At 43.2% G+C, this 12,532-nt stretch overlaps 1 protein-coding gene across 1 annotated transcript; it reads right to left on the bottom strand.

Moving 5' to 3' along the window:
* Window positions 1–8,650: 8,650 nt before the first annotated feature.
* Window positions 8,651–11,143, bottom strand: LOC130993825 (glycine-rich cell wall structural protein 1-like). Its single transcript, XM_057918862.1, has 2 exons — window positions 10,561–11,143; window positions 8,651–8,763 (listed from the first exon to the last, which is right to left on the bottom strand). Exons 1-2 carry the CDS (start codon window positions 11,141–11,143, stop codon window positions 8,651–8,653), a joined length of 696 nt encoding a protein of 231 aa, XP_057774845.1.
* Window positions 11,144–12,532: the final 1,389 nt, after the last annotated feature.

Here is a 12,532-nt window from a genome sequence, read left to right as displayed (position 1 = left end):
CTACCTAGCTATGCGGCCGCATGCTGGCCCGCATGGTCTTGACAGTTTTCTGCAACAATTTTGTTTTGGTCCGTTCTCCCTCGTCCGGTGTCCGATTTTCGATCCGTTTGCGTTCACGAACTCCTATCGAGACGAACTACAATTTGTATTTTAGTCAATTGTTCCAAATCTTATGTATTTCTAATGTTAAACAAAATGCAGATTATTTATATATTATGTATTTCTAATCAGGTCAAATCTGACCCGATAATACAGTACACTTGGGTGTACACAAGATTTTGTGCATATTTAATCACTTTCACTGGATCCTTTGAAATTATGAATGACATGTCGCATACTATTTTGTGAGAACTTGTGGCGAGCATTGCTAATGCGTAGTCAACATCATTTTTTTATTTTTTATTTTACTTTTTTAACTTTATAAATTATAATCTCCTCGTCCACGAAACATCTTTCCTAAGAGAGTGAGCACGAGTTTTCAAAAAATGTATAAATAGTCCCACAAATATGTGGAAATTAAAAAAATGATAATAGTTAATAGAGTTATTTTCTCAAATTATGAATCCATTAGTAGCAATGTGTGTAAATATGCGAGAATTATAAGGGTGATAGTTAGTGGAAATATTTTTAAAAATTGGCTTAAAAAATGTTTCGTGAACGAAGTGTGTAATTAGAATTATAAAATATATATATATATATATATATATATATATATATATATATATATATATATATATATAAATCAAAGGTACATCAAATTTAAAATTAAATATTCTCTCATTTGAATTTATATTCTACTATATAATAAATTTATAATCTTATCTGTATTCAAAATTATAAATCCGACATAACGATATGGTCTCACGCAATAATTTAAGCGGCGTTTACTTTGAGGATTAAATTTAATAAATAAAGATATTAAGATTAATTATTTATTTATTTTGATGTATATATTCGAGTTTTAGGACATCTCAAAACTTTTATTAATTTGTATCATTGAGCATTTGAGCTAATTTTACCTAATTTATTTCTCAGTAAAAGAATGAAATTTTTTAAAAAAATTAATATAAAAAAATAAAAATATTTAATCATATATCTTCTCAATCATGTTAAATAAACACATTCTAAGGACGTGTTTAACACAGTGGAATACACAGGGCATATTTGGTAGTCTTGTTGGGATAAGCTAAGATGGATAAAATTCAAGATATGTATCGTATATATGTTAAAATTAATAACATATCTTAGTGTTTGATAGACCAAGATTAAAATATAAATAACATGAATTGATTGTTCGGTAGTTCATATTAAAATCTAGATTAAGCAATTAATATACTATTTTAAGCTTATATAAATTTAAATAAAATAAATTCAAAAAAATAACTTTAAAAAAAACCAAAACAAATCTCTACCGCCACCCCCACCCTCCCAAAATAAATACTCCCTCGGTTAGGGGTGAGCATTCGGTTATTTGGTTAGGTTTTTACTAAAACAAAACCAAATCAAATTTATATTTGGTTTTGAAAAAAAAATCGAACCGAACTGAATTAACCGAATAAATCGAACCGAATTAACCGAAATTTTTAAAATTAAAATTGAACCGAACTGAAAAACCGAATTAATCCTGAAAAATAAAAAAAAAACCAAAAAATCATAAAAAATCAATTTTTTTTATAAAATTGAAAAATACTCAAAATTATACATCCTCCGTCCACGAAAGAACTTCATATCTTTCATTTTTGGGACGTCCACAAAAGAACTTCCTACCTATTTTTGGATTATACCCCACCACTTATAATCCTCTTACTTTTGCACTTTTCACAACTCCCAATATTAATTATAACACATTTTCACCACTCCCAATACACTCAACTACCTTTTATCCACTCTCAATACACTCAACAATATTTTTTTTCTTAAAACCCGTGCCACTCCCCCCTAGGAAGTTCTTTCATGTACGGAGGGAGTATTATATATTTTATCATTATCCATCATTCATTTCAATAACATATACTCCCTCCGTCCCAATATTCAAGTCCCGTATTCCTTTTTGAGCCGTCCCATGTAACAAGTCCCCTTTCCTTTTTTGGCTAAAATTAGGGATGAATTAGTAGCTTAATTAGCTATACTATAAAACACAAAAATTAACCCTAAAACCTACCCACCCACGCGATCAGCCACTCTCTCTCTCCTCTCTTCTCTCTGACGCCTCCACCACCACTGATTTATGCTTAATTGTTCTAATTTTAGGGGTTTGCATGTGCATATTTTAAATTAAATCTTCTGGAAATTGGTGCGTTTTATGGTTTGTTTGATGCTTTGCAGGAGATTTGGGTTTATAGATGGAAGAATGCAATTTTGGAGATTTTTGGGCTAAAAATGGTGTTTTTAGCAGACATCGACATAGCAGAGCTAAGTGCCAAAGTCAAAGTCAGCGCTACTGCAGTCAGCGCTGCCGAATCCAGCTCCACCCATTCTTGCCAGCGCTGACCATTTTCAGCTCCGCCCATTCTTGCCAGCGCTGACCATTTTCAGCTCCACCCATTCTTGCCAGCGCTGGCCATTTTCAACTCAGCTCATAACTGCCAGCGCTGACCATTTTCAGCTCCACCCATTCTTGCTAGCGCTGGCCATTTTCAACTCAGCTCATAACTGCCAGCGCTGACCATTTTCAGCTCCGCTCATTCTTGCCAGCGCTGACCATTTTCAGCTCCGCCCATTCTTGCCAGCGCTGACCACTTTCCAGCTCCGCCTATTTCGCCAACGCTGACTACCTTTCCCAAGCATAATCATAGGAGTTCACTTTCCAGAGCTATGTTTATTCTTTCCAGCTCCGCATATTCTTGCCAGCATCATTACTTTCCAGCTATGTTTATTCTTGCCAGCGCTGCCGCATGTGTATCTAGCTATGCTTATTCTCATCAGAGCTAGGTCTATAAATAGGGTTTCATTTCTATTGTAAAATCATCTATCTTTTGCTATAGTTTTAGACTCCATCCTTGAGATCTCTTGGCATTCGAAATTTAGAATTTATTGCTTTCATAGTTCTTTTTCATAGTATTGAAAATTCATTGTTTTTAGTTAGTTTTCGATTAAGTTAAGTTTTTAGTTATTTATTGGATTGTGATTGCGTGACACAATTACACGTTCAAGACATTTACGGTATTTCGTATTTCAATTCAATTTATTTTCGTTTAATCATGTTTATGTTTTTAGTTCATGTTTATGCTTTCTTTTTAATTATGCAATTTAAATTATGCACTTTAGTTTCATGCCTAGATTAGTTTTATTTTTAATTTACAAGTACTTAATTTCTTAAGTTAGATTTTATTTAAGTTGTTTTAATTCTGCCTAGGGTTAATAATTTAATTCGCCTAGTAATTTTTCAATTTGGTTTTAATTCAGTTTTAAGTTTCAGTTCTAGATTAATAATCAAACTCTTTACTGCTTTCTTTTATTACTTTTTCCACGATACTACTAGAAGCCCTTTAAGACTTTCCTTGAGAGATGACACTGGGTCAACTTACCATCACTAGAATGTCCTTGTTCTATTGCAAGTCAAACTAGAGGTGTTCTAGGTTGAGTCAAATTTTGGCGCCGTTGCCGGGGACAGTTTTAGGCGTTTTAGTTGTGTCGTTTTTACTTGCTTTATTTAATTTCCAGTTTTTCTCGGTTTTGTTTTTACGTTTCTTCCACTCGGTACGCGTAATCTGTTTGTTCAGTGTTATGCATGCAGGGACGCCGTAGTCTTAAAGGCAAATTGGTGTCTCCAACTGACGATTTCTACTCTGGCTCTGAATCTGAACCTGAAATTCCAGAGCACACCGTAGAGACAAAGGAGGAAGAGGCCAGCCCTGCCTTCAAGTTCTTCGCTGCCGAAGTCAACGCTGCCAGCTCTGCCGAAGTCAACGCTGCCAGCCCTGCCTTCAAGGAGGAAGAGGCCAGCCCTGCCTTCAAGTTCTTCGCTGCCGAAGTCAACGCTGCCAGCCCTGCCTTCAAGGAGGAAGAGGCCAGCCCTGCCTTCAAGTTCTTCGCTGCCGAAGTCAACGCTGCCAGCTCTGCCGAAGTCAACGCTGCCAGCCCTGCCTTCAAGTTCTTCGCTGCCGAAGTCAACGCTGCCAGCTCTGCCGAAGTCAACGCTGGCAGCGGTGCCGAAGTTCGCACTGCCAATTTCAGCACAGACCAAGCCAGCCCTGCCAACTTCCACACTGAGCAGAAAACCACCAAGGAAGAAACTAGCTCTGAACAGGACAAAGTTGAGCAGAATTTAAACGAGGAGAAGAAGGAGATGGCCCAGAACATAGAATACATGGGAGACTTCACCAGACCTGTGATTGGAGATACCAACACGTCGGCAATCGTGCTCCCCACTGCTGTGAGAAACTACAATCTCAAACCAAATGACTCGAGTTTACTGCCGGTGTTCCACGGGATGCCAAGCGAGGATGCTCTGCAATTCATCCGGGATTTTTGCACCCAAGTGCAAACAATTCCTTTGCTTAGTCTCACGGAGGACCAACTCAAGCTCAAGTGCTTCCCCTATGCACTTAAAGACCGGGCGAGGACGTGGATGCTATCTCTGCCACCCAACTCAATCACTACGTGGGGAGATGCTTGTGAAAAATTCATGCTGAAATACTACCCAAGCCATAAGACACAGGAGTTGAGAACAAAAATAATGGAGTTCACCCAAGGAGTGGACGAGCCTTTGCATGAAGCTTGGGAGAGATATGAAGAACTCCTCCGTCAATGCCCTCAACATCAATTCACTAATGTTATGTTGATGCAGTTCTTTTACGATGGGTTAGTGCAAACTGCCCAATTTATGGTGGATAGCACGGCAGGAGGTAACATAGCTCGGAAGACAGCAACTGAGTTAAAAGGGATTTTCAAAACTTTAGCTGAGAGCTCCCAACAAAAATCCGTCCGTGGAAGAAGAGTTGAAGCCAGCGCAGTGACGAATCAATTTGAAATACAACAACAATTGGCTTCAATCATGCGGGACGTACAACAGCTGAAGATGGGCAAGATGGATACACCTTCCGTTCCGGTGCAGAATTCAGCTCTGCAGAATTCAGCGCTGCCGACGCCAGCTCTGCAGAATGCAGAACTGCCGATGTCAGCTCTGCCGAACCCAGCTATGCAGAATATGGAGCCTTGTGGTATTTGTGGAGATTTCAGCCACGGAGCTAATGAGTGCCATAGAATGGGAGAGTTTACTCCGGAAGGACAAGCCGAGGTCTATGCGGCACAAGGATTTCAAAGCTATAATCAAGGGCTAAGTAGACCATATGGGCAGAACATGAATCAAGGGCAACAGAATGTCAATGGAGGATGGAGAAGTCAACCAAATGCTGGATGGGGAAATCAAAATTTTGGGGGGAATCAATACCGTCGACCACCCCAAATGGGCTACCAACAGCAACCACAATATTTCCCTCCGCAGCAAAGCTCCTCTCAACCATATAGACCGCAATACCAACACCAACAATCAGCCCTGCAGCAGAGTGCACAGCCCATGCCACCACAGAAAACATCCCTAGAGGATACCTTGCAAGCTTTCATGGAGATTAGTAAGCAAAATATGGAGATGACTAAGCAGAATATGGAGTCCCAAGCATCTACCATAAAAAGGCTTGAAACAACTGTCGGTCAACTTTCCGGTACTTTGAATCAAATCCAACAACAACAGCAGCCCGGAAAGTTTCATGGCCAACCTGCTCAGCCGCATCAAGCTCTAGCTGTAACTGTTCTTCGTAATGGTAAGATGGTGGATAACAAAGTGGAAGTGCCAGCGCTGCCAAGATCATCCCTGACGAACTCAGCATTACAGAATCTCTCAAAGCCTAATTCAGCGCTACTGCAGTCAGCGCTGCCGAATCCAGCTCCGCCGATGTCAGCGCTGCCAAGTCCAGCTCTGCCTAATTCAGCTCTGAATAGCTCTGCCTTCACAAGAGCAGAGCTGCCGAGCTCAGCACAGCCCAGACCAGAGATGCCGAGCTCAGCTCTGACCAACCCTACCAATGGAGAGAAGGCAGATCAACAAAAAGATGGAGAGATGGAGGAAGAAAAGGAGAATAAACTTCATAAGTCTACCACACCCTATCGACCTCCGATCCCTTTTCCTAGCAGATTGAAGAATGAAAAGCTGGATAAACAGTTCGCCGACTTCTACAACATGCTTGCCAAGGTGAACGTGAATCTTCCTCTCCTTGATGTGATCAGAAAAGTACCGGCGTATGTGAAGTTTTTCAAGGAGTTGGTTTCCAACAAGCGAAAGTTCGGGGATAATGAGAAAATTTTAGTCTCGGAAGTAGCGACCTCAATCATGCAGCAATCCTTACCACCAAAGCAGCGCGATCCAGGTAGCTTTGTGATTAATATTGCTTTGGGAAATGGTAAGAAGGCCACGGGTATGTTAGATCTGGGAGCAGGAATTAATTTGATGCCTTACTCTATTTTTCAACAATTAGAGTTAGGTAATTTGAAATCCACTCGCATGTGTCTACAACTAGCTGATAGGTCCGTTAGGTACCCCCGTGGGATAGTAGAGGATATTCTGGTTAGAGTCGGGGGTTTGATTGTGCCTGTTGATTTCGTAGTGCTTGAGATTGGGGATGTGCATGAGAATGGTAGAGACCACACTCTACTATTAGGAAGACCCTTTATGGCAACCACTAACACTTTGATTGATGTTAAACATGGAACTATTAAAATGACGGTGTTAGGGGAGTCGGTGTCTTTTTCGGTGCATGAAAATCGTGCAATGCCTTCTACGAATTTCATAAGTGAATGTTCATATATAGATGCTATTAATGGCTTGGTTGAGAAGGTATTTATTCAGGAACAGGAGTATATGGAAGCTTTTGCTGGATCGGCCGACATGGAGGAATTAGCTAAGGAAGCTGAAGAATCAGCGCTGCCTGAAGAGTCAGCGCTGCCGCAGCCAGCTCTGCCGATTCCCGCGCTGCTACAGTCAACTCTGCCGAGCTCAGCACCCTTCAGCCATACCGAGCTGCCCTTTGATGAACAGATGGAAACCAAGAGGTCAGCGCTGGAACTAAAGGAACTCCCTGCCAATCTCAAATATGTATTTTTAGAAGCAGGTGAGGAGAAGCCAGTGATCATATCTTCCACGCTGACTTGGGAGCAAGAGGCAGCGTTGCTCAAGGTATTGAAGTGAAACAAGGCAGCTTTGGGATGGAGCCTGGCAGACATTCGTGGCATAAGTCCAGCCACATGCATGCACAAAATTAACCTAGAGGAGGGAGCAGCACCCAAGCGAGACGCTCAGCGACGATTGAATCCTATTCTGATGGATGTCGTGCGCAAGGAAATCCTTAAGTTGCTGGCCGAAGGGATCATCTACTCTGTCGCTGATAGTGAGTGGGTGAGTCCCGTGCATGTCGTGCCAAAGAAAGGAGGAATGACGGTTGTGCGCAATGACAAGATGGAGTTGGTACCGACGCGTCCTACGACGGGGTGGCTGATGTGTGTTGACTATAGGAAACTCAATGCCGTCACCAAGAAGGATCACTTTCCTCTCCCTTTTGTTGATCAAATGTTAGATCGTTTAGCTGGGCATGATTTTTATTGTTTTCTTGATGGTTTGTCAGGATATTACCAGATCGCGATCGCCCCGGAAGATCAACTCAAGACTGCCTTCACCACTCCTTTTGGGATGTTTGCATGGAAGAGGATGCCGTTCGGGTTGTGCAATGCACCCGGGACGTTTCAACGATGCATGATGTCCATATTCTCTGAAATGATTGGTAAATTCGTGGAGGTTTTTATGGATGATTTTTCGATTTTTGGGCAGTCATTTCATGATTGTTTGACGAAGATTGATGTAGTGTTGCAAAGGTGCATTGAAAGTGGCTTAACCTTGAGTTGGGAAAAGAGTCATTTCATGGTTACACGTGGTATTGTCTTGGGTCATGTGGTGTCTAAGCATGGACTAGAGGTCGACAGAGCTAAAGTGGAGGTAATCCAAAAGTTACCACCCCCTATTGATGTTAAAGGAATTAGGAGTTTCTTAGGTCACGCCGGTTTTTACCGACGTTTCATTAAAGATTTCTCTAAAATTAGCCAACCTCTATGCAAACTGCTAGCTCAGGACATTCCGTTTAATTTTGATGACTCTTGCATGAATGCCTTTGAAACATTAAAACTAAAATTGAGCTCTGCCCCGGTGGTGATTGCGCCTGATTGGTCATTGCCCTTTGAAATTATGTGTGATGCGTCTAACTCTGCTGTAGGAGCTGTGCTAGGTCAGCGTGTGGATAAGATGTTACGTGTAATTTACTATGCTAGTTTAACTCTGAACAGTGCACAAGTAAATTACACCACTACTGAAAAAGAGATGCTTGCTGTGGTCTTTGCCTTAGATAAATTTCGTGTCTACATCATTGGGTCTAAGGTTATTGTTCATAGTGACCATGCTGCGCTGCGATATTTGATGACTAAACCTCAAGCTAAAGCTCGTCTGATCCGTTGGGTTTTACTGTTGCAAGAATTTGATGTAGAGATCAGGGATAGGAAAGGGAGCGAGAACCATGTAGCTGACCACCTTTCACGCTTGGATAATCATCGGATAGAGTCGAATCTTAATTGCATCCCTGAATCTTTTCCTTTTGAGCAAACATATGCATTAACCTTTGACAAGTGCAGCGCTGCAGAGTCCAGCTTTACCGAGCCCAGCTCCACCGAATGCAGCGCTGCCCAGCCCAACGCGGCTCAGTACAGCCCTGCGAGCGCCGAGCCCTGGTATGCCGATATTGTCAATTACTTAGTTTGTGGTATTCTACGACCTAAGCTGACATCACAAGAGAGAAAGAGGTTTTTAGCTCAGTGCAGGCACTACTATTGGGAGATTCCTCACCTCTTCAAGCTTGGAAAGGATGATGTCATTAGACGGTGTGTGCCGACAGAGGAGCAACAACAAGTGTTGAAGATGTGCCATGAAGATCATTGTGGTGGACACTTTGGGGGGCAGAAAACAGCACATAAAATTCTTCAATCAGGTTTGTTTTGGCCTTCCATTTTCAAAGATGCACACATTTTCACTCTTGCATGCGATAGGTGCCAGAGAGTAGGAAATATCGGCCGCAGGAATGAGATGCCTCTCCAAAGCATATTAATTGTTGAAATTTTCGATGTGTGGGGCATTGATTTCATGGGGCCATTTCCTACTTCGCATGGGTTTCAATATATTTTACTTGCTGTAGATTACGTGTCCAAGTGGGTTGAGGCTATTCCCACGCGAACATGTGATGCTAATGTGGTACTTAAGTTTGTGCAAGAGAACATTCTTTCTAGATTCGGATTTCCTAGAGCCATCATTAGCGATGGAGGTAAGCACTTCTGTAACAAGTTGTTTGCAAAGCTCATGAAGAAGAATGGAATCACGCACAAGGTAGCAACACCTTATCACCCGCAGACCTCTGGCCAAGCCGAGACGAGCAATCGGCAAATCAAGGGAATTTTGGAGAAAACGGTTCAACCCTCGCGCAAGGACTGGTCCGCAAAGTTGAATGATGCTCTTTGGGCGTACAGAACTGCCTTCAAGGGCGTGCTTGGGATGAGTCCGTACCGTCTCGTCTATGGCAAGGCCTGCCATCTGCCGGTGGAAATTGAGCATAAAGCTTATTGGGCGATCAAGGCTGCTAACTATGACTTGGACTCTGCTGTGAAGCAGCGCACGCTACAAATGGAGGAGCTAGATGAGCTACGCAATGAGGCGTATGAGAATGCGAGAATTTACAAGGACAAAGTGAAGCGACTCCACGATCGCCGCATTTGCCACAAGAATCTTTGCCCTGGAATGAAGGTGCTCTTGTTCAATTCTCGACTTAAGTTATTTCCAGGAAAGCTGAAATCCAGGTGGAGCGGTCCATTTTTACTCAAAGAGGTGTTCGAGCATGGTGCGGTAGAGCTGTTGAACGAGCACACAAAGGAGAGTTTCCGAGTGAATGGCCATCGAGTGAAGCCGTACTACGAGCACCAGAGCTCGCCTATGGAGGAGGAGTCTCAAGCTCTGCACAACCCTAGCTGAAGTTCAGCTCTGAAGTCGGGCTGGAGACTTTAACTCTAGCGCTTGGTGGGAGGCAACCCACCTTTGGTTTGTTTTTAATTTTTATTTTTCTTTTGCTTTCTTTGTTTTCGTTGATTGTTTTGAGTCTTTCTTCAGTTTTGGTTGCCAACGCCGACAAAGGGAAGAAGGGAGCCAACGCTAATAATAAAAAAAAAATGAAAAAATTCGTATAAAAAAAAAAAAAAGAATAGCTGAAGGAGTCCGTTGCCTAAAAGATTGAGAATACACCAAGTCTAAGAGAAGGCGTTGATTTAAAATGTGTGGGCCAAAGCTGATAAAGGTGTTAAAAATTGCTAAAAGAGAGGGGAAGGAGTCAGCGCTGGATTAAAAACTAAGAAAGGGCCAACGCAGCTTTGGCTAGGAAATTACGTCAACGATTGAAGTTAAAAGAGTCAGCGATGGCCAAACGTCGAATGGAGCAGGCTAGCAAAAGAAGGAAAAGTCACCAAAAATAACCACCCGCCAACCGCAGCCCGCCCCCGGCAGCGCTGCCACCCGCCAGCGCTGCCACCCCGAACCGCAGCCCACCCCGTCAGCGCTGCCAGCACCGACAGCCACACCCCGCCAGCCACGCCCCACCCGGCCACACCGCCACATGTCCGCCCAGCCACCCGCCTGCGCTGCCAAGACGCCAAGACCGCCCAGCCACGCCCCGGCAGCGCTGCCACCCGCCAGCGCTGCCACCCCGCCAGCCACCCCGCCATCCACACCCCGCCCAGCCGCCCCGCCAGCGCTGCCAGCTGCCAAGACGCCAAGACCGCCCAGCCACGCCCCCGGCAGCGCTGCCACCCGCCAGCGCTGCCACCCCGCCATCCACGCCCCGCCCAGCCACCCCGCCAGCCACCCCTCCATCCACGCCCCGCCCAGCCGCCCCGCCAGCGCTGCCAGCTGCCAAGACGCCCAGCCACGCCCCCGGCAGCGCTGCCACCCGCCAGCGCTGCCACCCCGCCAGCCACCCCGCCATCCACGCCCCGCCCAGCCACCCCGCCAGCCACCCCGCCATCCACCCCGCCAGCCACCCGCCAACCGCCCAGCGCTCTCGCTCTCCATATTAAGCGCCGAACCATGCCAGCGCTGCCAGCGCTGACCAGCCAGCCCGGTTGCGCTCTGCCAACCTGCATAGTGCCTTCGCTTTCCAAATTCATAGCAACACCCGTCAGCGCTGTCACGCCACACGGCAGCCCAGCCCGGCTTCTTCGCTCCACACCGCCATCGCTGGCCAGCCCGCTGTGCTACGTTCAACACGACGAGTCAGCGCTGCCTTTCTATTCTGCAGCTATCAATGCTGCCACTCTCCACTTGCAACAGACAAAGCCCTTTCTTAACCGCCTCTCACAATGCTTCAGTTTTTCAATGCCGATAATCAGAGAAGTTTTCTTAACTTTTCGTATTTCTTTTCTTCCCTGAGGACATGGCATGCTTTTAGTGTGGGGGGTGTTTTCTTGTGCTTATATTAAAAAATAAAAAAAAATAAAAAAAAAATAATAATAATAATAAAAAAAAATAAAAAAAAATAAAAAAAATAAAAAAAAAAATTGGCGAGATTAGTCTTCTATGCTTAGTTTTTGGTCTTTGTCTCATGCGAATTTTTATGAATTTGTGGAAGAGAAGATGGTTTTCGATGTGCATTTAGGGTTTGTGAATGAATGGTGGTTATTCTTGTTTTATTTTTAATATGCGTCTCTTGATTATACAAAGAATTATGAGTTTTGTTGCAACATGATTGTAAGTTAGTAAAACGTGATTTGTCCGGCAGATACTAGAAGGAGTATTGTCAGTGTGATTACCTACGATTGTATCTTATCTGTGAAATGTGAAAAATGTTGGACGAATTGCCAACTCTGAAAATTCCAGCTCTGAAACATCTGGCCTGTTCTGAAAACGTGACAGCTCTGAGTCTCTGCTCCTCTAGACTAACTATGAGCATGGGAAACCACGTGAAAAGACTTTGGATTACATCCAAATGGTTTTATTTCATGAATTATGGCTCAACTGTTGAAAATCTTAAGCACAAAAAGTGTGAAAAATGAGGATATTGATTATAAAGGTGATCACATTAGGGAATTCACTTCTAGCGGAGAATCGGGTCTGATCGAATTACTTGCATTACTCTTTTGTTGCGTCTTAAACTTTGAGTTACTTGCATGATCAAGAGATGTGTGTTGTTGATAAAATTTTGAATTGACTTTGTGAATGTTTGGATGGAAATTTGCATTGTTGAAATCAATCTCTTCCTAGGATTCATATGGATTTTGCTTGAGGACAAGCAAAAGGCTAAGTGTGGGAGGGTTGATTTATGCTTAATTGTTCTAATTTTAGGGGTTTGCATGTGCATATTTTAAATTAAATCTTCTGGAAATTGGTGCGTTTTATGGTTTGTTTGATGCTTTGCAGGAGATTTGGGTTTATAGATGGAAGAATGCAATTTTGGAGATTTTT

This window comes from Salvia miltiorrhiza, chromosome 7 (assembly GCF_028751815.1).
Source record: "Salvia miltiorrhiza cultivar Shanhuang (shh) chromosome 7, IMPLAD_Smil_shh, whole genome shotgun sequence".
Classification (NCBI taxonomy): domain Eukaryota; kingdom Viridiplantae; phylum Streptophyta; class Magnoliopsida; order Lamiales; family Lamiaceae; genus Salvia; species Salvia miltiorrhiza.
Note: the sequence above shows the minus strand (reverse complement) of the source record. Positions and strands in the feature narration are given on the sequence as shown.